General features: G+C 28.1%; 5 protein-coding genes and 1 long non-coding RNA gene across 10 annotated transcripts in view; 2 read left to right on the forward strand and 4 right to left on the reverse strand.

Annotated features, from left to right (window-relative positions):
• Window positions 1-4714, forward strand: part of ana3 (rotatin homolog anastral spindle 3) — a 20404-nt gene extending 15690 nt beyond the window's left edge. Inside the window, exons 30-32 of one of the 2 annotated variants that reach the window (XM_086908198.1) lie at window positions 1547-1612; window positions 1697-2006; window positions 4120-4714. The gene's annotated coding sequence lies outside the window, so the exon portion shown is untranslated. The remainder of the gene's footprint in view (window positions 1-1546; window positions 1613-1696; window positions 2007-4119) is intronic. The other variant, XM_086908199.1, reaches the window with a different exon arrangement.
• Window positions 1-14890, reverse strand: part of LOC147657616 (uncharacterized) — a 15077-nt gene extending 187 nt beyond the window's left edge. Inside the window, exons 1-4 of the long non-coding RNA XR_015292097.1 lie at window positions 14612-14890; window positions 5041-5164; window positions 1674-4770; window positions 558-871 (exon numbers count right to left, since the gene is read on the reverse strand). This is a non-coding gene — a long non-coding RNA (uncharacterized LOC147657616). The remainder of the gene's footprint in view (window positions 1-557; window positions 872-1673; window positions 4771-5040; window positions 5165-14611) is intronic.
• On the forward strand, window positions 4843-19947 carry IP3K1 (inositol-trisphosphate 3-kinase-like protein). Its single transcript, XM_012494949.3, has 6 exons — window positions 4843-5089; window positions 5908-6886; window positions 17141-17425; window positions 17880-18088; window positions 18288-18759; window positions 18968-19947. Exons 2-6 carry the CDS (start codon window positions 6770-6772, stop codon window positions 19172-19174), a joined length of 1290 nt encoding a protein of 429 aa, XP_012350403.3. The 5' UTR covers window positions 4843-5089; window positions 5908-6769; the 3' UTR covers window positions 19175-19947.
• Window positions 19948-20227: 280 nt separating this feature from the next.
• Window positions 20228-22914, reverse strand: Rad17 (Rad17 checkpoint clamp loader component). Of its 2 annotated transcripts, none has more exons than XM_086908200.1 (9): window positions 22492-22914; window positions 21931-22321; window positions 21674-21830; window positions 21473-21595; window positions 21191-21387; window positions 21040-21126; window positions 20786-20976; window positions 20481-20599; window positions 20228-20391 (listed from the first exon to the last, which is right to left on the reverse strand). In XM_086908200.1, the coding sequence occupies exons 1-9, from the start codon at window positions 22504-22506 to the stop codon at window positions 20274-20276; spliced, it is 1398 nt and encodes a 465-aa protein (XP_086764326.1). In that variant the 5' UTR covers window positions 22507-22914; the 3' UTR covers window positions 20228-20273. The 2 variants fall into 2 exon arrangements, with proteins under 2 accessions (XP_086764326.1, XP_012350399.3); XM_012494945.3 differs by having other exon boundaries at window positions 21191-21369; window positions 22492-22896.
• An 855-nt stretch (window positions 22915-23769) lies between these two features.
• Window positions 23770-24825, reverse strand: LOC100866211 (uncharacterized). The gene is made up of 2 exons (XM_003690882.4): window positions 24428-24825; window positions 23770-24214 (listed from the first exon to the last, which is right to left on the reverse strand). Exons 1-2 carry the CDS (start codon window positions 24508-24510, stop codon window positions 24097-24099), a joined length of 201 nt encoding a protein of 66 aa, XP_003690930.1. The 5' UTR covers window positions 24511-24825; the 3' UTR covers window positions 23770-24096.
• A 239-nt stretch (window positions 24826-25064) lies between these two features.
• The window catches only part of LOC100866330 (uncharacterized), a 32062-nt gene continuing 29327 nt past the window's right edge, over window positions 25065-27799 (reverse strand). For all 3 annotated transcript variants that reach the window (XM_012494937.3, XM_003690883.4, XM_012494938.3), the window contains 5 exons: window positions 27546-27739; window positions 26982-27292; window positions 26836-26892; window positions 26535-26714; window positions 25065-26450 (listed from right to left, as the gene is read on the reverse strand). In XM_012494937.3, coding sequence (XP_012350391.2) covers window positions 26409-26450; window positions 26535-26714; window positions 26836-26892; window positions 26982-27292; window positions 27546-27739 — 784 coding nt within the window. In that variant the 3' untranslated portion in view covers window positions 25065-26408. The remainder of the gene's footprint in view (window positions 26451-26534; window positions 26715-26835; window positions 26893-26981; window positions 27293-27545; window positions 27740-27799) is intronic.

Below are 27799 nucleotides of genomic sequence, written 5' to 3' on the forward strand. Positions count from 1 at the left end.
TCATAAATATGGCGTGACACGTATAAATAAGATATGTTTATTATTTTTAATTATCCAATATATCGTCAATTGCCAATATTACTTATTATTTTTTTTTTTTTTTTTTTTGATTTTTTCTTTCTTCTTCTTTCTAACATCGATCAATTTTCTCGTCGAAAATTTTTATTCTTATCTCTAGTCTCGAAATCGCGTCTCGAATATGAACAAATACAACGTTTCTTTGCAATCCGTTGTACGACGAATATACTCGTCCTGAATTTTTTCTCGTATCATGACGAGTATTGTTATTTATATTATCTCTTCGCTTTTGCGACACAATTTGGGTAAACGTTTTTAAAAAAAAAAAAAAAAAAAAAATAGAAGTTAACAAGTTAATTATTGCACCTGTTGCATACTGTACTTGAAATTAATGGGTGATAAATTTTTTTTAATTTATCCACACCAACTTATGCAAGTTTGCTTATTTTTTTTTTTTTTTTTTTTTTTTTTTTACTTCGTTCGCTATATTGTGATTTTAATACAATTTATTTTTTTTCCACAATGATCTTTCTCCTTACCTTTTACATTTATTTCTTCTTTCGTTCTTCACTCTTCGACATTTCACCACGATTGTGTGTTAAAAAATAATGTTTTTTCTTCTTCTTTTTTTTTTTTTTTTTTTTTTTTTTTTTTAATACTTATACACTCGTGTATTGTAATTTATGTATGCATTGGATCCGCGCTTTTAAGTACAATTACATAACACGTGACGTAAACTGTTATTTTAAACGCGAATGTAATGACTTGTAAATTTTGGAAAATTTATATGGCAAGGGGCGGGCAAAATTTTTGCACGTATATCAAATAAGTCGAATAAATTTTTTGCTGAATGCTGTAGAAGAAAAAAGGGGGGGGGAGGGGGAGGAGGAAGAGGAGGAGGGAGGACGAAGAAAAAAATGTTTTAAATAATAAAACTCGCGTTCTTAAATGTGGAAGAAAGAGAGAGAGAGAGAGAGAGAGAGAGAGAGAGAGAGAGAGAGAGAAATAGCGTGCGCATATCGATTTACAAACAGATTATGAAATATCGTTAAATATACATTTATTCTTTATTTGAGAAGCTCTAAGAACCATTTATTATCTATCGATCGTATTGTACTTTTATTGGCAATAAAGGATTATGCATAATGGCATCCGTTTCTAACTGCAAATGAAATCACGTGACCAGAACGCATATATGCAAGCATTACTTTTATCAATTAGAAATAACACGAAATTGCAAATTAGTTTTTTTTCTTTTTCTTCTTTTTTTTTCGCGAAATATATGCAAATAAGAGGAGTAAATTTTCTTTTCTTTTTTTTTTTTTTTTCGTGAAATATATGCAAATAAGAGGAGTAAGTTTTTTTCTTCTTCATCGTTTACAATAATTCTCTCTCGTAATTTATTACCATTTTTACGCATAATCGTGCACGACATTTCTTCCCCCCCCCCCCTTTTTGTTAGAAATAATAATATTTAAAGTTTTTTACTTTCTCCATTTAACACAATAAACTTTTTATATATACGTAGCAGTAAATCAAGAAGAATTTTATATTTCGTTGTGTAAAACGAGATGCAGGTGACGGAAAAGTAGAGGTAAAAATTAATTCGATTTCCTTGTTTGTTATTATTTTTAACATTTAGCCACAAACCTAACCTCAAATCAATTTTTGTCCGTAGAGATGTGTAGCAGGCCAGGAAGGAGACCAAGTTTTTTCACCTTCACGGAGGATCGAGAATGATTTAAAATCATCAGTGTACGATTGATTGGTCGAAATAACAAAGAAGAAAATGATGCGATGATTAAATTAAACGAAGGATGAGTTCGAGTTAATCGATGAACGAAAACAGACACCGATTTAATTTACTCTTTCTCCATCTCTCTCTCTGGGATTGTTCCCACGGAACAGCGCTGCTATGCTGAATGAATAATGTTCTTGCAAGACGGTTTGTCAAAAAAAGAAAGAAAAAGCGTCATCAGGAAACAGAGGTAATGTCTCGCTCTTTTTCTACGCAACACAATGAATCATGCTCACGCCACGAATATGCAAAACGTGAAAAAAAAGGAAATCGAATCACGATCTACATCTTTCGAAAATTTCGCAATTGGAAATGCATCAAAATAATAAATGATTCCCTCCCGTAATTTCTATTTCTCGATCAGGCGAGGGATTGTTAAAAAAAATTTCAAAATTTAATTTATACGATAATTCGCGACACACGTGATTCCAGTTCAAAGCCGTTCCTCTATATTTTTTATTTGAACAACTCGCGCGATCAGTTACTGCGAAAGCGATTATCGATTATCCGCAGGTAATTTTCCATTAACCGAAGGCATCGACGAAAAAAGCAATTTGAAAGGAAGCGTAGACAGACGAAACACTCTTTTCGAGAACCCGTTATTATAAATACACGAGACGACGATTCAATATCAAGTGAAATTATCAAATGAAAATGCGCATCCAATGAAATATCGATCGAAATAATCGATCGAAATGAGTTTGAGTGAGTTTCGAGGGATGATCAAAGCGAGACGGCATCGCCCTCTTTTGAGCGCTGTGGGATAAATTGGCGGGCGACGACTAATCGTGGCGTGACTAATCGGTGCACATTGCAAAGATCCTTTTCCTGTTCGACTATCGGCCGTGCTTCAACGGATTATATTGCAAATAGTGAGAAAACAATTCTCGAATGGCGAACTCGTTTGCGATGATTTTGAAGAATAAAAATTGAAATCAAAATAAAATGATTGATGTTCACGGTTGTAAGGTTAGGTAGCTCGAGTGAAATATTTCGATGTATCTACGATGTGAATACGTTGAAGGAAAGCTTATTCTTTTCTTTTCATTGAGTTTTTTTAAACGGAATTATCCACGTCATGTGGCAACATCCGGGCATACGGTCTCGATTAAAATGCGTTCTTGAAAACAAGTTCATGCACTCGCGTGAATAATAACGGTAGCGTTAATGATATCGTCTGTCTATGAAAATTCAAATATATTTAACGTTTATACACTCTCTCCTATTCATAATTTTGCAATTTACTTAATCACAATGGAGCAGGAATAATCCACTGTTTTCTTGTGAAACACTATTTTTATTAATTTGAAATATTAACAAACAATAGATGTGCGTGGCGAATAGGCAAATATTTGTTTCTCTATTAAATCCTGAAATATCATTTTATGACGGTATGACATTAACATACGGCATTGGTATAATTTTAGCATAGGGCAAATAATAAAACAATGAATAAATTTCTTGCTGGATTATAGTGATTTGTAAATATCTTTTTTCCTTCTTCTTCTTCTTTCTTATTATTCTTCTAGGAAATTAAATAAATACACCTGGAATATACAGGAATTCGGTAAGCGAAGTAGAGGGGGGACGTATCTCTCATCTCTACGTGCTATCGATCACGTTTATTCCAAAACGGTTTCTTTTCAGCTCTTTTAAAGTTTTTACTTTTTCTTTCGCGTATATATATATATATATATATATATCGTTTGAGACAGATAACCGATTCAAATTTTGAAAGGGTATCGTCGAGTGACGCAACTATTAAATTATGACGTCAATATCTTTTTCTTTATCACATTTATTATTACCAAATCGACAGGTTGTATAACACGTTGTACTTTCTTCACGTGATTTTCACGTTGTTCCATTCGTGATTGCAAAACGTTTCAGAAATGTTTCTCATCTCCGTTTTTTCGTACCTCGTGTTATGCCTCATACCAGAGGAATTTTCCCTTGTATCCTCGTACAACACAAACATGACAAACAAAATAAAGAAGATTAATAATAGCGCGAATTTGAATTGACAATATGACGGTCAGTCTAACTAGTCTAATATAATCTTGGAAAAACCTCGACGCAGGCTTTTGTTTAAAGGGGTAACAGAAAAAGCAACAGAATGATTAACGAGAGAGTAACAGCTGTATAAATGTGGATGCTGAATTGATGCGATGAAACAGCACGGCTCCCTCGAAGAAGAAGAAGAAATAAACGTTTTATCTTGAAACGAATCTTATCGAGCAAGAAAAAGAAATCGTACATTTTTGTGAGAAGTAATTTAATTAATGAAAAATTAATCGTTTCAGATACAGGTGAAGAGTTGTGTTATGTGGGTTAAGATTCTTATTGACGATTGAGGCATAGCCAGGAATTTCGCTCCACGTTCTTCTACGCTCTTTTCGAAATCTCACGGATGAATCTGAATAACTGTCGCACGACGCCACCTCGACTTTCACCTCAGGAAGGCAGGAAGACGTCAGCAGAACGTCTGTTTAAGCTGTGGTTGAGTAGAACGGTTGTAAAATTAAGTTATCGAGAAGCGGATTGTAAGCGTAATTGTATATAAAACTTCAACTAAAATGTCGTGCCAATGAAGCTTTATCTACAACAGACGCGTTTAAATTAATCTCCACTTTTGGCTCCAGTGAACTTTAACGAAATTTCACGATTACGGTTAAAATAATTAATATATATATATATATATATTTGTGTAGAAGAAATTGTATAATAGATAATCGAATTTTGTATTATGCTCGAACAAACTTGATAATAATGCGAAAGATTCGCTTGTATATGTTGAAGAAAAGTCAGACGAATCGTTAAGGATAATCGAAAATTATAATTAAAATGTAGAACAATGTGTGTAAAATTTTAATAATGATTCAATTCGATTCATCGCAAGATACTCGTTACTAAACTGTTGAATGATTCATGAATCCTTTCCTTCGATCCTAGACCTTGAATAAAGAAAAGAAAAATGCATAACTAAGATTAATTAAAATCTAAAGATTACAAGAAATTCCGCGTAAAGTACCGTTTCTGTATATATGTTATCTTTAATTATCTTTTCTGTATAGGGTAATCTTATTGTGATATGAAAGGTAAATTTCATTGTTCGTTTCAACGTGTGGAATGGGCAATGATATATATTTCTTAGTTAAATTAATATTTCTAATGAAATACCGTTTCAGGAAATTGATATGGACAAAAAGATGGTGATTACTTACAACGCAATAAGTGCCGTTATCTCGTTGATTTATTTACAACCTTGTCACTGTAAGTGGCATCATTGAACTTTTATAAATAATACAAAGTTTAAACTTCTCAACCACTTTTTATCTAACTTCTTATCTAAAAAAAAAAAAAAAAAAAGATTTAATTTTATTTTAATCTTTTAAAATTTGAAAAATGAATTATTTGAATTATTTGTCAATGTAAATCATAAATCATACATTTTAATAAATTACTTATTTATTTCAAGTAATTAATTTATTAAATTTTTAAACAAATTTTTCAATTCAAGGATGTGTTAACGGTAAAAGTAAATTCTTTTTAATGCAAATTTTTCATACATCTTATGATTTTTAATGTTAAATTTTAAAATATTTATTCAATTATTCCGACAGTTGACGAAAATTTTTATTCGTGAAAGGATTAACGAGAGGAAAAAATTAATATGAATAATAATTACGGTGCAATTTAATACGAAGATAAGGATATTATTGTTATCACTAAACATATAATTGAATTAATATTTATACACTCAAACGGATTAAAAATTAAATTTTCCCATTGAGAAAAAAATAATTCTTTAATGAATAAATATCGTTGATACAAAAACAATAAATACTTTTATTATTATAAATTTTATTTCTTAAATGTCAAATCGAATAAATAAATTTGTGTCGAGAAATCATTTTTCCATTTAAAAATCATAGATAACGAAAAGAATTAATGTGAATTTCTACTTCTAAAAATTTTAATTATTCAGATTTAGAATGAAACATTCTAAAATACATTATATGATAATTTTCGAATAATCCTGTAAAAAGGGGTTATGACCCGAATAATGGCCCTATCCATTCTGGTTTCAGAGTATACTATACATGTAACAACTGCACGAACGAGAATCGGACGTCGACACGACATGGAGGGGGAGCGTTCAGACGATAAAACTACATGTAACTCTCTCCGCTGCTCAGTATGCATTGAGAAAGCGGGAAGTGGCAGGTAATCGTTGTTTTATTTCTTGCATTTTCATATTCACGCGGAAACGAAAAAAAAAAAAAAAAAAACGATTATTAATTCGTTGACAAAAACTCAATCCTACCAATCAGAATCGACGTCTTATAATTCCCTTTGCGGGGTAGTTAATCTCTATAGCGCATGCGCAATATCGACGGTTTCACACGCTTCTTCAATCGCGTTTCGAAGCTACCACAAGTTTTCACTGTGAAGTTTTTCTATACAGATACAAATTGATCAAATTAAGTAATATTGTCCGAATATTCAGTGCTTCGTTACTACTATTAACGATAAAACATGCGATCTGGATGAAAGTAACATAAAATTGAAAGAATCGAATTTATACTTTCAAAGATATAGTTTCCAATCGTAAAATACCACGTGAAGTAGCATCAGTTTATTGTTGATGTGAAAGAATATTCGAAAACGGACATCTCTGAAATATTCGAGTAATAAAAGAAAAGGATAATAATAAGAAATTTATTCAAGTGGGAAAGAATTAGTTTGGAAATCATCGTTAATAAAGATTATGACAAAACGAGTATCGGAAGCCACGCCTAAGATGAACTCGTGAGCGTCGATTGAGGTTAGCTTACTTTTAAATGAACATCGAGATTTAAGTGCGTCCCTCCGTTCATAGCGAGTGACGATTTTATTTGTATACATTGTGCGTACGTGTTCCGGAGGAGTGCCAGCTCGAAGAGAGGAATAATGTCAAGCAGTGTTTGCCACGCGCCTTTACCAGCACGAATGGAAGCATTCACCACGAGACTCTGTCTCCGTGCTGCTGATCAGTATGAGCGGCTTCTGCAAGCTCACTTCAACAAGGTACGTGTGTTCAAAATTATTGATTCTTATTGATTATTTTTTTTTTTTTTTAATCTATTAATTCGAGATGTTAGCACATTAGAAATAGAAATTCACTCGAAGTACGAGAAACTTCGATGATGCATAAACTGCAGTAGAATATTTATATAGATACACGGTCCTTCAACTATTTATAACATTATCTTTAACAGATAGTAAAATAATTTTGTTGTATACTTTGTATTTGTATTGCATTGTTGAATTTCATTATAAGCAAAGCATTGCATATAATAATTCTAGAATTATTTAAATGATGCAACAATAAAAAAAAAAAATGTACATGTAAAGTGAATAGACGTAAAATAGATAAAACTTAATTAAGCATAGATTTTATTAGAAATAATCAATTGCAAAAAGAAATATCTCATTTTTAATGTATTATATCACTATACTTTTCTTAAATATTTTTTCTTTCATTTTATCATTATTATAGAATGGAACATATCATAGAATGGAATTGAGAAATATTATTTAACATGTATTCTAGTTTTAAATTTGCAAAATGTTATTCATTTGTTCAACATATCATTTACTACTCTACACGTGTTGTATGATACAAGAGACACTTGTGCATGCATAATTTGCAAATGATAATAGTCAAGTTCAGTATTCATTTATGTTTTTTTAATCATTTGTATATTTATCTATTAGAGCCATTTTTAAAAATCAAGAAAGAAAAAAAAAAAAGAAATAAAAGCAGTCATGAATTAAAAGCAAAAGATAGTTAAAAAAAATTTGTTATATTGTTTGAACGATGTGTTGGTCATTGTGGAAATCGTGGCTTTTGATAAATATTAATACGTATGCGCACAGGGCGCCATTAACGGTAACACGGTTCTATTTTTCGATCTCCCGTTATTTTTCCTTTCACGGTATTTGTTTCGTACATCAATTGTCCGTGCATTGGTTGGATTGTAGGTAATTTTACAACATTAAATTCAATTTATTTTACACTTTAATTAAAAAAAAAACATAAAATTAAATAACTTAAGAAGCGATATTGTTCCTTTATTAATTTTATTAAGAAAAAAAGCAACCGACGAAAATATTTTGAATTAAATATGTTACAACACTTTACTCGAGAAATAATATTCCCTCTAATGCACCTGTTAATCGTATGTCTGGGCAAATAATATTATACTTTTGCTAAGAATAAAATTAAGCTGTGAACCGGTCTTGTATTTTTAGTGTGCTACTTTTTCGCCCAACTCCAAATTAAAATCCCATCATTAATTTAAAACGTCATTGCGCGGATGAAGAAGTGTTTAGAAAATTTATTTTTATTCTTCTAAAATCTATCTTTAATCTCCCCGAATTTCAAATATTGTCTCGTTCGACCGCTATTCCTTCCAAGTATTTTACTTTATATTTAACCTTTAAATACGTGTGTAAATATTCAATGTAAATAATATCGATCAATTTGATATATCTGACTCGAGTGGGAGAAATAAAAAAAAAAAAAAAAAAAGGTCGAATTTGACTCTCGAGATTTGAACACAGACTCGACCTTCGACCTTCGACGAAAGCAGATGATGAATAAATTCAAGGCGGTGCTCGATGACAAACTCAAGGATCATTTTATATCTGGAACAGGGAACGTGTTAAATCATCATGGAACGTTCGTGAAAACTTATTTGACGATGTATCATTGTCGAAAAAGAAAGGGTAAAAAAAAGTATTCATAAATTACGGTCACAAATGTGCGAATAATGTAATTCAATGAAATGTTACTTGCTCGTTTCGACAGAGGCCTGCCCTGTTCAAATAAATCATCGACGAATTTCAATTTCAAACCTGCTCTTGTTTACATAGTTGGTATGTATCGACGACCCGTGTTCAACATTTTCGTGTTAAATTTTGTAAAATTGTAAGATTAATTATTAAGCGTGATTATTAAATCGAAAATTTAACGCAATATTTTTTATTTCAATAAAATTAAAATTCTGAAATTTCCATTCCACACTTGAAAACACTTGGCAAACCGAATTGTTATTATAAAGAGAATAATGGAACGTGTAATTTCGAGAAGGTATGCTGTGTACGTGATCCGTTTCATAGACCAAATAAAATATTTCGTTTTGATAACGCGTGTATAACGATGTTTATAAAATATGAAAATATGCGGTGGAGAGCAATTACTCGTTGAATATAAACTACTTCGAATAATTATCAAACTCTGTGTAAAAACGTGCAAATGTAAATTATTTGATAAATACTAATGATCTCTACCTAAAAGTTTTAACGCTAAAACTTGAAAAGTCACGTACTCAAATGATTCGCACGAATAGGAAAAGTAAACACGATGCATTGTATATTGGCATATCTCAATTGGAATAATAAGTAATAAATTTGAACGGATAGGAATCGAATTCAGAAAGAATTTCTCGAAGAAAATCTTAACGTTTTCTTAAAATATAAAGATAAATTTTCAATCGTTGTGGAATGCTTCAAATTCGTTCGACTTTATTTAAAATGGTAAACTCGATTTTCTAGTTGCAAGCTAGTTGACATTAAACGCATTCGTGTACATGAATATGGCATAAAATAATTCCTATGACGTGAAAGATACGCTTCGTGTAACCTGGTGTCACAGGAAATGGAACAAAGTGCATATCTGCAGAATCATTTAAACGTAATAAAAAAAAAAAAAAAAAAAAGTAGAACAAGTTTTAATAGCACAACACGTGATCGAATTTGGCACGATATTTGATACTGAACAGCTTCCAAAAATCCAAGAATTTAATCAATTTATAATACAATATAATTTTAACTAAACTTTCAATCAGACGTTCATCGATATAATAATTGATCGATCAAAATTTACAATCGTTTTAATAATAATAACACTTCTCGATTGTTATGTGTTTCGATAAAACATTCCAAGAAACATCGATGCGACAAATGAGAATTGTTGTTCCATCGTTAATAGCCAATTTAGAATCGATAATTGGATTTTTTTCACGGATACAATTTTATTTTTAATCGATTTCCAGTCGATCGATAAGATTTTTTTTTTTTCCAAATGCACATTTTGTGACAAACAAAAGATAGAAAGATAAGAAGTGCTTGGATATTTCAAATTCGATCGAAGATATATATATATATATATATAAATTTCATTCTCTATCAAGATCGAATTCTTCAGTGTCAGCAATTTCCTTTAATCTAAAATTCAACGAAAGCTCAAATGCCAACAGACTGTCAAAACAGATTTCGCTATCTTTATTATTATTTATTCATTAACTCGATATATTTTCTTATCCTTTAATCTGTTAAGGTTTCGTGTGATAGAACGTGGAGTACGAAGAAATCAAGGTGCATACTTTTGCTACGTAATAGACCGACGTCAATCAAAGAGAATGTAGTAATTCTAATAACTATATGAAATACGAGAAACACGGCTTTGAGCATTTTGCGTGTTATTCCTTACAATTAATTAACAGTTTACCCTAATTGCCGTAATATAAAAATCGTGATATTTCCCTCGTTCCCCGATAAGATTTTGGCCACGGATACTAACTATGTGTGTATGCATAATGATGAAACAAGTTTGCCAAGAATAACCGAATCCGAATTTCGATATCTATCCGTTATTAAATTTTTGTTTGTTATCCAGATGAGATATAAATCACCAACGCAAACGCACCGTGAATATCGTAATATATTCGAACGAAGAAATAATATTTTCTTAGTTCTCGTGGTATCGAAGGATTGTTTGTTTAAACAATCCCTCGTTAGAGTAGATGGGCACGATCCTCCAGCTAATTATAATTTAAAACCATAATTTTTAAATCGTTACGGATCAATCGATCTCTTTCACGAGACGATATCAACGCGTCGCCGCTGCATCGCCACTGATAGAGCAATGATTGAGAAGTAGCTGGAAGGCATACTGTGGCACAGTTTTGACATACACGGTCGGTGGAACGAATTGATATCAAATGAAAAAAATTTTTATATTTACAACTCGATGGAATTGATTAGGAGATTGAGAACAAAATTGAGAAAAAAGTTTATAAATGTTTGCCAATCTTTATTTGTATTCTATTAAAAAAGGGGAATTAAAATGTTTAAGAATTAAGTATCGCACCGTTTTCAACAAGCGTTCCAAGCGATGCGAGCAAAGACGACAACGATCTCTCTAGTCGTGTTGTTTGAAAACCTGATACTCCATCTATCTCTCATCTAGCAAAAGGAAAAAATGAAATGGCAACCACTCGACGTATCGAGAAACGTCGAGAAATGTTTTTATTGCCACTCGATTTTTAAATAGTAAACAGTAGAACGAAGAGGAGCAATGGTGGAAAAAAAAAAAAAAAATTAAAAGTGTGATATTGTGAAGAGGATACGATACGAGCTCTTGCTATACGATGATCTTTCTTCGTATTTATCGAGTCATTAATTAGATACGCAGAGCCACCGTGTCGTGTCGTATTTTTAGCGCGACCTTCTTTCACCTTCCTTTGTGAATTTAACATTATTTACAAACAACCGTGGAGAAATAGGGATCCCATGGCGAAATTGAAATTCGCGTAGACTCGATGAAGAATCATTTAATGAATTGCAAAACTGTTCGCGAATGATAGAGTCAGGTAGAAAATAAACTCTCATTGGAAATTAAACTATTAATTAATGCACAGCTATCAAGATGTAATTTTTATGGGTGATTTATAACGTAACTTTTAACACGGGTCAAACAAATTAAATTATTAATTGGTTAATATTCCATTTTTTTCTCCTCCTTATAATCGAGTCGTTCGTGTACATGCGATCTTTTTCCTTTACTAATTATCCAACGAAACGTCACATTAATCGCTTAATAAATCTCTAGTTGAACGTCTAGGATCTTTCGAAAAAAAAAATAAAATCAATTTATTCGACGAGCAATCTCATCAGAGATATTCGTAGATAATTTCATTAATAAACAATTATCGCTTTCATTACGAATCGATTATGTAATATATATATATATATATTTATTTATTTATTTATTTAAAATTAATCAAAAATATAAACACAAATGAGGAAGATCGTACAGTTTTTATTTGCGATTTTAAAATTTTTTTTTTTTTCCTCCTTTTAAATAACGCAGAAAGATCACGTAAAGATGGATTTTGAAATATATAAGTGGAAAGTTAAAAAAGTAAACGAGTTAACGTGCGTACAACTGGTATGATTGAAAGGTATAAACACGTGATCGAATCGCTTTCTATCGGCCGATAGAACATATATAAAATCATGCTTAATTTATAAATTGTTTTTTTCCTGTAGGGTCAGGTTTGTAGGGGATCATTGGTCGACATTTTAGAGCCCTCATTTGTTTAAAATATATGCACAAGTATATTTATATATATTTATGTGTATATATGTGTGTGTATATATATATATATATATATATATATATATATACACACGTGTATTTACGTATGCATCATGTCATTGACGTCGTTCTGGTATCTAATTTCCGTGTCATTTTAGCGAAGAAACCGACTTTCTGACTCTCCTTTGCATTTTTTATTTTTTTCTTTTTTTTTTTTTTTTTTTTTACACCTTATTTTTAATCCCTTTTTTTTATCTCGCGTTCCAGTTCTCTTTTCTCTTCTAGTTTCTTCCTTTTTTCTTTTTTTTTTTTTTTTTTTTTTTAACATATCAACATGGAAATAATTATTCTTTCCGTTATTTTTAATAAAACAATTTTAAAAAATTTTTTAATAAAGTCTACAACCGTTATCTCACTCTCACGATTAAGTCGATAAAAGAGGGGGAGAGAAGATTATAAATATTTAAAGAAAGAAACGTTAAGAAAAACATTATAAATGCGTCACGGAAGAATTTGAACGAGTGTAACAAGCCAATTATTACATCATTGGAAAATCTTGTTGTAATAGACGAGGCTTTTAAAAAGGACAAGTAAATATTACTAAAATATCAATCGATTTCATCTATGAAAGAACATTAATCTTCGTAATCGTAGTACAAAAAAAGAAAAAGAAGAAGAAGAAGAAGAAAGAAATAAAGTGTACTACCTTCCATTATATAACAACAATTCCTCCTTATTTTTTTGCAAAATGGAGCCACGGTCGCACTTTTTATCAAATTTCGTTTTCGTTCGCGCACTCGTTACACTCCCTCGAGGTCGTTGTCGTCGCTGACTGGAATTTAGTTTGGGCGAAAATTTCATTCGAGGACGAATTTTTTTTCGTACGCGTAATTTCTTTTTCCTTTTTTTTTTTTTTTTTTCCTTTCTCGGTATCGTCACGTTACAATTTGTTGGTCGAACCTGTTTCGTTAATAATTAATTTGATTAACCTGTTGAAAAACGACGCCTGCTTATATGTTGTCAATAATCGCGAATTAACGCGAGGAAATCTTGTTCGCACACTTGATCCTTGTTACACGCGTGAAAGTCTATATTTGACGACATTCAATATGAATCGTTTATAAGGTTTAATTAAACTATTCCGCATCGTTGAATTTCTATTTATAACGTTTGTTGTATCGTAATTTTTTTTTTTTTTAAATTACATTTACAAAGTTATCGATGTTATAAAAAAAAAAAAAAAAAAAAATCGATCGTCTTGGAGAGCGAAAAAGAATAATTTGTTGATTCGAAAGAAATTTAATAATATTCGAATCCGTTGTATTTAGAAACGATTCGATTTAGAAATCGAAGGCAAGATGGCGATTAACGTTATTTCGTTCTTTTTGAAAAAGAATCGTATCGTGGGTATGTAACGTGAAGTGAATCTGCTTTAACCCACGATACTCGTCGCTAAACGTTAAAATTGGAACGGTGCTAGATTGAAACTTATCTGCAACAATGCAATCTGAATACACCAGTGACGTCAATGCTCCGTAAAACACGACTCTACTTACGAAACAAGTTACAAGCTTCTTTTTCCTCGTTTTTTGCGACTATGCTTCCGAAGGCTGAGGCGTAGGCGCGTAATTTATTGTTCGACACATTTGTCAAAATAGAGGGAGAAATTCCTTCCTTTTCGATCGTTTTTTCATTGAACAATGAACAAAAAAAAAAGAAAAGAAAAGAAAATTGTAAAGAAGAAGAAATTTATATTCGACTGAAATCGAATTATCGAAGGTAAGAAAAGTAAAGAAGTTTTAGTTTCGTTAAAATAACCGATTTTTTTTTTTTTCTTTTGTGTCTAATAATATATTATTAGAAAGTAATTTTCGAAGTAATTTTCGAGTATCGATATCGATTTGTTTAAAAATATTCCATCTAATCGTTGCTTTAATAACCACCAATAATCGTCGTAGAAATTAGCACTTTTTTTTTTTTTTTTTTTAAATCTAAACTAAATTATTACGACCCAATTATCCATTCCTCCGTTAAATTAAAATTATCATTAAGTAAATTATCGTCTAAAATTAGCATACCCGTATAATTTCAATTTCGTATACACAATTTGTTCTTTTACGACGGCCATTCGTTTCTTCCATTTCAACACGAATGCATAAATAAATCGGAACGATTTAAAAAAAAAATGAAAAGAAGGAAAAAAAAAAAAAGAAAGAAAGAAATGAACGGAATAAAGCGGAATTTCGAGGATAACAATCATCTCCCCCTCCCTCCTCCCCCATTTACGCGCAAACTCTCTCGATCTTTTCCTTCGATAAAAAAAAAAAAAAAAAAAAAACCGAATTCGTTCCTGAGAGGTGTTTTACCTGTTATGCGTCGACAATTTGCATCGAAGACAGCTCGTTATACATTCCTCACATATTTTATCCGAAGCGTGCCGTGATTATCAGCATTGGATCGATCGCGATCGTACATCGAATATAAATAGTCACCTGTGCCCGTAAACGTTATCGTGAACTCTTCTATCCGGCTCTCCCAGGACGTGCGTACGATCTTTTTGCGCCCCGTGATATTTATACGCGACTCGAGCACGAGTTTTTTTTTTTTTTTCTTTTTTATCGAAACTCGTCGATTTTGCGAGAATGAATGCGAAATGAAATGCGGAAACGTAAGTAAAAAAAAGTAAGTGGCGTAATAAAAAAAAAAAAAATGACATGAAATGTCTGTTTCGACATATGATTATAAATTATCCTATAGAAAAGGAAAAGTTAGGAAAAAAGAATTTTTTTTGAAAAATTATTCGGAAAAAAGATTCTTAAAAGAACGCAAAAAAAAAAAAAAAAAAAATAATTAAGAATGGTATATCATAGTTATTTATAAATATACACACGTATTATCGATCGAACGTTAAAAAGAATATATAAAAATACCTTTAAGTAGTGTTCCACAAGAAAGCATTTTTGTAAAAAAATTTTTCTTAAAAACATTCTATTCCAGAAAGATAAAATTATAGGATGTAATAATGCACATCGCAAAAAAAAAAAAAACCATCACATATATGGAATTTGTAATATATTTATATTACATTATAATAACTGAAATGCTTTTATGCTATTTTCTTCAATAGTAAATATTCAATCGTTGCACAACCTTTTTACGTGTTATTTTTCCTCCTTATATTGTTGCTAGATATTTTCTACGAAATGTAGGAGGCTATTATTAAAAATATTTATTATTAAAAAAAAAATATTTTAAAACATTTACATTTATATAAATAATCTATCATATACTTTTTATTATTTTTTTCGTACAATTTGATAATAATTCTTGTAACGCATAAACAAAATTTCATCTTCTCTACGTAATTATTTATTGTAATCAAATACGATTATACATAGTGATTATACATAATGATTTTCTATGCAGCATAATAGCCTATATTGTAGTAAAATGTTCAAATTTTTTTTTTTTTTCTTTAATTCTTCTCAATTAACCTATACATTTATGAAACTAAGAATTTGATATGCAACAATAGCTAAAATATAAATTCATATTGTATCGATATAAACTAAATGATTCGATGTATCATCAACATGTATTGTGATGTGAAATCACGTGCCGAGAAATTGCGAAGCATGATTTCGCGAGTCCTCACGTTCGAACCTTGTCGGTTAAATTAAAATGAATGGCGTATCACGAAATCGAATATCACGATAAACTACCTGCTCGAACTATACTCTTCTCGGTATTAATAACAATGTGCTTCTCTTAATCGTTAAAATTGAAAATCTGATATGAAGTCATTAATGTTTTTTTTAATCGAAGAAAAATTCATCAATATCTTGAATGGATTCTTGTGATTCTTACTACTTAATCGAATTACACGATATTGTTTAGTTCGGTAATTGATCTCTGTGGTAATGAATAAAGATCAAAAGTTCAACTGTCATAGACATAACCTAAAATAACTTTGTCAAGATATCTTGCTGGCAAAAAAAATAAATGATTCCGATAAACTTCTAACTTCTTTTAATAGCGCGTCATCGAATACAAATTGTTCGAAAAATTTTAAGAAATCGTGTCGTGTTCCCAAAATAAAAAATTTATTCTATTTAACTATACATTTGGTTCAAATTTACGATCTGCGCACATTGTATGCGTTTCGTATGTGTATCGTCTCAATTTATGCACGATTATACGAACGTTCCATTGGGCGACAACCATTCAACTGTTGCCAATCGTAATTGACTTGGTACTTTGTTCAAGAAACACACGTGACTCATTATAATCGGATTAAGGATCACGACCACGGTGCACCAATTAGCGCGGGCCGCTCGCGATTCACTAAACTTAATTAAATCGCTCTTGCCGACGGATTTCGATTTGTTGCATACCGTAGACCACGTGCATGCGCAAACACTACGCTTATAAAACGTCTTCCGTATTTGCAAATTGCAAAATAATTTGATGTATTTTTCGTTGCATAAATAACTTACTTTCTTAATGTTATTTTATATATTGTAAGGAAATAATAATACCATTAATCTTTAAAAAAATTTTTTGTTTAATTTTCATTAAAAAGAATGCACATATTTCTGTTTATTCATATTATAGCATTCAATACAAATAACTAATTTTTTTTACTACTAATTATATTTATTATTCTGATATTTTCGACGCTTCATAAATATAATTCACAAATGAATATTTACTTTTATTTTTTTTCATCTTAAAATTTTCATTCCATTTGGAAATGGTAAAAAAAAAAAAAATATTATACAATTGTTACATATGTTTTACGAATGAAATATTTATTTTTCTCTTCAATTCAATTCAAATTATTAAATCGATCATATCGATTGGATTAAATTCTTAGTAGATTTTTTTGGTTACAGGCTTCGAGTAAGGAGCAAACAAGACTGAATCATAACTCGAACCATAAGGAGCATCGAAAGCAGAAGGATGCTTCGTCAAGCAGTACCTATAGCGCCTTCCGTCAATGGCGAAGAGGCACGTCTATGGGTTCGAGTCGGTCTAATAGTGTCGGCTCTAGCTCTACCGGGGCCCTTACCAAATTACCTAATGACCCAGCGACGATACAAAAAATGGAACAATTCCCACTGGTCCTTTCCGATACCACTATGCCAGAAGAGGATCTATCGTTGAAATTTTTAGCATTGGTATAGGATCTTTTCTTCTCTTGATTTCTTATTATTTCTTATTTATTATTAATATAAAAAATTTTATTTTAAATTATAATCTTTATAATAAATAATATTCCTTTTTATAAATCAATCGATTGATATTTCGAGCGAAGATATATCATTGAAAGAATTATATCTTACAAAATGAAACGTAGTATCGTGTAGAAAAATCCTTGGCGAAGTTTTAATATTTTATTTTTGGACGTTATATATTTAAAAAGAAAAAAAAAAATATTAAAAGAAAAAAATACGTATTTGTAAATTTTATTAATTTTTATAATTGTAATTCAGACATTTCTATTTTTATATTTTAAATATGTGATTTTGATATCTTCGACTTTAATTAATTTCAATTTTGATTACTTTGAAGTTCGCAATTATACATGAAATAAAAAAATTAAAGTTTATTTCCTATTTCTTTTTCTTGCAGAATGCTTTGGACTTAACAGCACCGGCCAGCGATGTATTATTAAAAAATAGATTAAAATCCTGGTTTCAATTATCCGGGCATCCGGATGGTTTTGCTCCCGCTGGACCTGGAACAGTTTGGAAAAGAAAAACAGGAGGAGCAGAAAATACGGAAAGAATGGTTTACGAAGCTCTTAGCAAAGATAAAGAATTGCGAGATTGTATACCAAGGTAAATAAAAAATTTATTTTTAAATAAATATTTTTAGTATTTCGTAATTATTTTAAAATTTTTAATTTTTTTTTCTTTTATTCGAAATAAAAATTGATACAAGGATTAACGAAACATTTTTTTAATTTTAAAAATCTATTTCCAAGAAAAAAATTATATTTATCTTTTCAACTTGAAATTGTTTTATTTTTATATTTAGATATTACAGAGAAGTGGAATATAAAGGTGATACTTTTATCGAGCTACAGGATTTATTGTTCGGTTTCAATGATCCGCATGTAATGGACATTAAAATGGGTACGAGAACATTTCTGGAATCCGAAGTGTCGAAGACAACAGCTAGACCGGATCTATATCAGAAGATGATCGCTGTTGATCCGAATGCGCCGACCATGCAGGAACATGAACAACGTGCCGTGACTAAATTGCGATACATGCAATTCCGTGAGCAACAGAGTTCAACCTGTAGCCACGGATTTAGAATCGAAGCTATGAAATTACCTGGTGGCCCACCGATTACTGACCTAAAAAAAGTAAAGTCACATCAAGAAGTGCTCGATACTATGAAGCTATTTCTTGGAACGTGTAAGATAACGCGTGAAAAATTACTTGCACGCTTGAAGAATCTACGTTCAAAGATTGAAATATCTGAATATTTCAAAACTCACGAGGTATGTATGATTACTTTTAATTTCGGCAATATAATATTGTTTAAAAGCAATTGCTTAAAAAGAATTTGATAAAGAGCATAAAAAATATTTAAAAAAAAAATTAATTATTTAATATAAATACAAAATATTTAAAAAGAATGTAAATCTCATATGAAAGAAAGCAAATATAATTGGGAAAATATAATATATAATGTTATTTATTTTTCAGATAATTGGTAGTAGTATTTTCATGATTTACGATAACGATAAAGTTGGCGTTTGGTTGATCGATTTCGCTAAAACACGAGAATTACCGAATGGACATCGGCTGACACATAGAAAACCATGGGAACAAGGGAATCACGAAGAAGGTTTTTTATTTGGTCTTGACAATCTTATCTCTACAATCGAAGAAGTAAATCTTTTAAATGCGTAGTTTCCATGTAAAAATTACATAATTCATTTATTCATTAGGAAATTAAGTTATATATAAATATTATATGGTCTCGTTTTAAAATAACATTTATTAATTATTTTTATTTATATTGATAAACTAAATTAGAAATACTAAATTTTTTCTTGGAAAAAAGTCTATCACATATTTTGCACATATTTTCTAATATAATTGATTAATTTTTAAAATAGTATATTGATATTTTATAAATAATTAACCCTTAACAAACTTATCATCTTTGATATGATATTTAATCTTTAACATATCAAATGTTAAAATAATTGGCTGGATATATATATATAGAATTAAGGGTTAAATATTTATTAATACAGAATTTCTCTAATATGCATTTTTCTATATTATCTTATATCAAAAGATGAGACTGCATGTAAAATACATTAGTTAAATAATTAAATTTAAAACAAATGCTATTATAAAGTATTTGAAGCACAAGACTGCTTATTATTGCATTTTTTCTATGAACTATTCTGACCGAAAAGAAATTTTATAAATAATTCTTTACAGCATATATAGAATGTACAAACTTTATATTGATGTACAAATACAATACTAGCTAAATATAATCGTTTATTTATGAAAAAAGTTAGATTGTAAGGTTTTTTTAAATAAAATACTCGCTATAACGAACAATCTTTTGCATAAAAATATTATATTATTTTCTTGTCTAACTGCCAAGAATGTTATTATAAAAGAAATATTATTTGTAATAAAGCATTTGGTTTAAGACATATAAATTATATAAAATGTTCTTTAATAGTAGTATACTTATTAATACAATTCATAATAATATTCGTTCTTTTTGCGTTATTACATACATGTATATATATATATATATATATATATATATATATATATATATATGATGATATTAAGCAAGATAATAATGTTATTGAACAATATATACAAACATTTCAAAAATTATAAAAAATCCTAATGGAATTTATGTTATTCTACTTTTTACTGATATTATATTTTATATTTAATAATTCTAGTAAAAAATAAAGAATAAGTAAATATATATGAAAAAAATTTTTTATTATCTTCTTGAATTCCATAAATATTATTCAATAATATCTTCAATGTCAGAAGGAGTAACAAGAGGTTCCATTGTATTTTTCGATTTCTTATTGATTATAGATTCATACCATCGAATTTCGGCAGCTGCTAAACATCTTTGTCTACATAAATAATATTAAATATGTATAATATAATTCATATAAAATAAATAATTATTGCAATTATTGCAATAGTTTATTTATGTACTAACACATTAATTTGATCACTTGGTGGTTTTCGTACAGGATTCCAACCAGAAATTGGTTTTTCATTGGTTACCATTATACCTCGAACGCAAAAAGATAAAGCAATTTTAGCTAAATTAAAATCCTGAAAATTTTAATATTTTCAAAATTTAAATATTTATAATTTAATATTTTTATAGAAATATTTTTACAATAATAATTTTAAATTAATTAATTATGTATAAAACAATATATAAAATTCGATATATAAATATTATATACATAATATATAAATAATTTAATATTTTATACATAATCAAAATAAACGTACTCGCCATTCAGAATTTAAAATATTTGCTAAACTTAAAATATTTGTACAAATATTCACTTTCTCTATGTCTCCCATAGTATTTAAATAATTTTCTTGTAAAAAATTTAAAAATATTGTTGCTTGTGATTGAAAGAAAGCTATTATTTCATCCGGATCATGTACAAATTTCCAATTATTTTCAGTTTGAATTCCTATAAATTCATGTAAAATTAGAAACTTTTGAATAAATATAAAAAATATATATTTTTACATACTTTTTGGATTAATTACTCTTCCAACACCATGAAGAAGTCCTAAAGTTTCTTCTCGAATATTACATTTATTTTCTTGTTCTTCAGGTACTAATGAAAAATAATAAGATATCATTTGACAATTAAATATATTATTCTAATTTATTACGTGTACCTTTTAATGAAATAAAAATGAGATTTAATAATGCATTTCTAATATCTCCTACATTATTTGATAAAATTTCATCAACTTTATGTTGTGAGACATGTAACATGTGTCCAGCAATTGAATTTAAAATATTAGCTGTTCTTTTTAATGCATTTTTCATTGCAGCTTGTGTAACAGAATTTATACTAGAATAAATGATATTTCTAAATATATATTTCTAAATATAATTCAATAGAAAACAAAAAATTTTGCATATATAATTAGATCTTACTTAATTAATTAACTTACTTAATCATATCAATGCCAAACTTTTCTCTTATATTGGTAGAAAATAATATTTGTAACAATTTTGAATTTCCTGCTTCTGTGCTTACAAAGACAATAGGTTCTTTTCCAATCTCAAAATATCTTCTAAAAATTAGCATATATATATATAAAATTACATTTTAATAAAGATTATCAGAAAAGTAAAGAAAAAATTTTTCTTACCCCAAAAGAGAAAAAAAGCTTTCTTTATCATCATAAAAAACATTAGGAAAATCTTTTACAAGAAGTAAACGACTAGAACAATTATTTAAAATTGAATTGTATCGAGTAGCTCTAATTAAAAATTCTTCAAATTTGTCTCCTTGTTTCATTATTCTGTCTGAATATCAGTTAATGGTTACTTCATTATTTTACATTGAATATTATTAATCTACAAACATATTCAATTTGCTAAATTCAATTTAAAAAAAAGAAATTACTATTTTCATCCATAACTTGATCAATAGGAGTAATCCATTCTATTAGATTAAAATCATTTTCTTTTGCAAGAACTCTTATTGCTGCTGTTTTCCCACAACCAGATGGACCAGATAAAACTAAAATAGCTGGTTTGCCCTTTTTTACTTTATATTGTAACCAATCTAAAATTTCTTGTCTCTTTTGTCTGCTAACTACTAATTCAGTAGAACATCGTGGTTCACAAGCTTCCAACAATGCAGATAAATTTTTAGTATTTTTTTTTTTCAGAATTATATTATCACTTGATACTTGAGAAACATTAGTTTCTAATTCTTCTGAAATGATACATTTGCTTGATGTTTTTTTAATAGATTCACAATCAAATGATGGCAATAACCAACTATTATTTTTCTGCAAAATAAACAAAAATATATATGAATTATATATGAATTATTATATATTGATAACATATAATATTGATGAAATTTAAGAAAATTAATTCATTTATATATTTTTATCTGTTTAAATTGTATATTAAAGATACATTATAAATTTTATGAAAACATAAAATGAAAGCATACCTTTGAACTTGTCATATTGTATTAAATATATAAATTTTTTACAAATAAATAATATGTTATCATAGGAATATAAATAATGAATATAATTAATGTTTTAATAATATATATTTCAATAAAAATATTTTATAGTGAATTAATTATTTTTAACAATTCAAAAATTTGTGAATAAGTTAAACAAAGAAGATAATAAAATTAATTAGATATCGAAAACATCTCTTAAGTATATAAATTTTAACGAGTACTTCATTTAAATATTCTAATCTGAGAAAAGATAACTAAGAAAATCAAATAGTGGGAGAATAAAAATAGAATAAAAATTCGGAAATCAGCGCCATCTTTAGAATGCTGCAGATGATGATAATATAGATAAAGAAAATGATTTGACTATCAGTGCCATCTCTTGCATATCAAAAATATCTTAAAGATAGAATAAGATAGAGTAAGAATTGAAGACTAACATTTTTACAAAAAAAATAGTGCTTATAAAAAAATAATTCTTAAAAACAAATGTTTTCGACATCAAAGAAATGATATTGATGATCAATTTTTATTTTTTTTAATTATTCTTGCTCCTACTATTTTTTGTATTTCATTTGCGACACTCTAATATATTTTATTACGGCTGTTATTTTTTAACATTTTGAATTTTTATAATTTTTTTAAAGTATTTAGTAAAGTATTTTTCTATAAGTATTTTATCTTTCGTAATATTTACTTTTTACTTAATAAGAAATGCTATTTTTTTTTTATAAATATTTTTTTTAATATTAGAAATTTAAAAATATATAAAGAATATTATTTGAAATATCTCATTAGTTTTTCATAATATTAAAAAATATTTTGAATAAAAGTTGAATGATTTCAAGAAAGACATATTCTGATATAGTTTCTTCATAAGTGATGTGTAAAGATTTTATAAAAATCAATTGTTTTTTAAATAAAAATATATTTTTTAATTCATGAATATGATATATCTTTTTATTCTTTATAAAAAAGTATTTTCTTATAAAAAAATAATATTATAATTACTTATATATTAAAAAATATATGATTCTATTTAAAAAAACAAATTTTGATTTTCATATGATCTTTATGTCATTTCATGAAAAAGAAAAATTAAACATTTTTTGTATGCTTATATATATAACATATATCAAATAAATGTTATATATATAACATATATACACATATATCAAAATTTAGAAATATATTTAACATAAAAATGCATTGGATAATAGGAACATAATGGATAGATTATTTTAAATAAAAAATAAAAAATGTTTTAAAATGTTTTTAAATATAATCTAAGTAAATAATATACACTTATTTTATTAATATTTAATATTAATGATATTTAATAATAATTAAATATATTTAATATATTTTTATATTTTATAGTGCATAGTTAAAGAATTTAAATATATAATTTTTAGCTACTGAAGCAAATATTTATAATATTTTTAGAAAAATTAAATTATAATTTTTAATTCATCTTATAATTCTCTATAAATCAATTCATTTATAATTTAAATTTTAATTTATTGATTTAAATAATAAAAAAAAACAATATACAAATATATATATTAATTCGATATAATTAACATGTTATACTTCTTCAGGATTATCACTAGCTTGATTTTCTGTTGATTGTGAACATATTTGTTTCAAAAGAATATATATATCCTCTGGTGATATTTGAAGTGCTAAGAGTTCCAGTATGATACTAAAAGAATAATTTTTTAAAATTATATAAGTTTTGATATTAATTTTTTTATATAAATTTATAACATAAAAATTTACTTTCATCATGTTTAAATAAATAATTATCGTATTTATTATGAAATATTAAAACATGTATATAATATGTAAGGTTATCTCAATAAAGCTTTTACATACAGTGGTATAGGTTATATTTATATATTTTGGAAATTATTACCGATAAACCCCTGGAACTGCTGAAATTCCTGCTAATTCAGCTAATGCTATCAATTCAACTTGATGAGCTTGTGGAAATGTCATTTTTTCAATCAAAAATTTCCTATATAAAAATTTGTGATTTACCGCGCAATATCTTCCTGACAATAATAAGTTATAGCAGTGCCACCATTCTACTCATTAGTTTTTTAGTAACTTGTAGTAACAATTATCGAATGCAATATTTTATATTAATATTAATATTTTCTAATAATATATATAAATATATAATATTTTATAATAATTTATACACTTCAATTGTACTTGTTTATATAATTTATTATTACTTATATTGTATGAATATTATTCAGTTTGTATGAAACATCTATATATAAATGAATGAATTACATAAAATATATTATAAAAATTAAAATGACACTACAAAATTTTTAATATTGAAGAATAAAAATATAAATAATGATAGAATGAAGAAAATATTAAGTTATAAAAATTAAGATTGTAAAAGTTACAAGTATGATAAAAAAATATTGAAATCAATATTATTATTTTTATTTAAGAGAAATAACAATATTATATAGTATTATATAGTAAATATTTAACATGCAATTGGTTATAGAAACAGTAAAAATTCATGAAAATACGATTAAAAACTTTATTTTGGTTTGCTTCATAATTGGGAAAAATATATATAATGTTGCGTGTACCTGTAGGAACTTTGGACTACAGATTATGTCTGGGACAATTGTCGTTTAGGTAACATGCTAATTTAAAAAAAAAAAAAAAAAAAGAAAAAAAAAAGAGAAATGAATTCAAAACGTGTCAAATATGTTACCAACGAACAAGTTGCGAAAGAAGGGGAGAGGGAAAAAAGAAGTAATCTTAAACCTACTACTAAGACTAATATTTTGTTAAATCTAAATTTATACGTTGGTAACAAACGTGGTATAAAATATGGTATTTGATACGCATTGTACGTGCTTAAATGAACGACAAAACATATATGAAGGCTGAAACGTCCGTGTGTATTTCGCATTTTGGTCATCAAATGCGATATTTTAATGTAACTTAGTAATAAGACTTAGTTACAAAAAACGAAAAAAAAAAAAAAAAAAAAAAAGAGAAATGAAAAAAATGATAATATTATAAAAACACTAGAATAATCTACAATTTAAATTTGTTTCACACAGAAAGCTGACCATGAAACGAATCTTACGCATGGCACACGGATAATCAATCTTTTAAAATTTGACGCTGAAGAACCCTGCTAATACGTATAAAATTATGTACAGCATCACGAGACACAGTTTTGTGCTTTGTTCTTCATTACAAGCGCATATACTAGCTATTTATGGCTTGTTTTCTTTTACTTGTTTGGAAAAATTTGAAATTTTCAACTAGCACGTACATTGTATGTCATGCATTGATCAAAATCTAAAAAAAAAAAAAAGTGATACACGAAATTGTTACGAATGTTTATATCATGAATTCCTATTATATTAGGAATTCCTCAAAGAGTTTGTCCTTTGGAAGATATTAAATGCTTAATTTCAGCAGGGTTAATACTCTCTAATTGTCTCAATAAAGACTCACGATCGTTCAGTTCTTATACGAATAAAAGCAACGCGGCGATACAATGAAGCAACGATCGTTTCAACTCGAATTCTAATCTTTTTTTGTCAAAGTGCCTGAAGTCTCATGTTTTTATTTTCATCGTAAATACTCATCTCTCATAAGAAGCGCTATTAATTTAGCGGTTCTTGTTTTTTATGAAATAAAACTTATTTTTTACAGATTAAACATATTTGAAGATCCTTAAAAATATACACTGCTCTCTTAATATTTCTCCCTTTTTTCGTTTCGTATCCAAAACGCATTATTATTCTTGGCTGTTCTTTTTTGACTAGATTTATTCTCAGTTGAAAGGTTGAAAGATTTAACCTGATACCACGAGTACGAGCTTTAAATAAACATGTACTCGTTCTTTAACCAGAACACACTTCTGAGTGTTCATCCCACGCAGCAACCTAAAAATTATTTTATATAATCATTATATTTTACGCACCATATTTTTTAATATAATATCATAAAAATTAAATTTTTAATCTTACTTGACATTCGCGACTACAATACCACTGATGGCCACAGCCAGCACATACAAATTGTGCTACGCGCTCATGACATCCTTGGCATCGTGGCGGACTATCTCTATCTTCTCTAGCATCCCTACCTCCTGAAGAAATGCGAGTCTCTCTATCTTCAATTACTGCTGATTCTTCTTCAACATCATCCTATAAAAACAATAGTTAAAAATACGTATATTCTTTTATTTAAGTTTAATTATTTAATAAAAAAAATTTCTCAATAAATTACAATCATTAAATATTATAATATCATACACATATCACTTACCACATGAGATTGAACTGGAGTGTTAATGACTGGTGTTATTGTTATTTCAGTTCGAGCCTAAAAAATATAAAAATAAATAATATATTATTATCTTTATATAATATTTTATATAAATAAATGTTTGATTTACGAAAAAAATAAGATACCTTGGAAGAAGATAGGAGGTCACTGATAGAAACCGGATTAGAGCCTTGATATGTCTGCAAAAGGTGCTGGGTTGCTGCACTTTGCTGTGGTATGGACGCGGCTGTTGGTGCATTCCTTTCTCTTTCAGGTGCGGTGAGTAATCTAGCTAAAGTAGGTGAAAAAGTAGTAGGTCTTGGAGATTGTGATTTCGTGAGAATTCCATGAAGCAACGAACCACTCTGTTGTGGTGGAGTATTTTGTGGTGCCGGAGATGGTGCAACAGGGTGAAGCGTCACATCCGGATAATTTTGAGGTGTTTTTACTGGTTCACCTATAATAGTTTATAAAATATAATAGTTATATTTAAAATATTAAATCCGTTTAATATTTAAAAATTAGTTTTATATAAAAGTAATATTTTTTCCCATTTACAAGTATAAAAATATCAATGTTTTTCTTTATTAATTTTTTTAATAACTTATTAAAATACATCTGATATTAAATTAAATTATCATTTTAAATATTCAAAGTACATAAATCGTCACAAATTTTAAAAATAATTTTTTAAAATAAGTTTTGCATACCTTGTTGTTGACTTAATTTGGCAAACTGCACAAGTACATCTTTAAAGCTCATAGAATTATTAGGATCAACCGTGTTTGAAGTACTTTTACAAGAGTCTGTACTAGATGGCCTTGAATCCACATTATGTCCTGTCTCGACCATGGCTCCACCAGCTCCAAGACCAACATTTACCGAATTTCTCATTCTTCGACCCCTACAATAATAAAACGTAATTTTACAAAATAGTTGTATTCAGAATCAAATTATTCAAAAA

Source organism: Apis florea, unplaced genomic scaffold, assembly GCF_048593485.1.
Source record: "Apis florea isolate Af1SG1 unplaced genomic scaffold, ASM4859348v1 contig_3068_pilon, whole genome shotgun sequence".
NCBI lineage: Eukaryota > Metazoa > Arthropoda > Insecta > Hymenoptera > Apidae > Apis > Apis florea.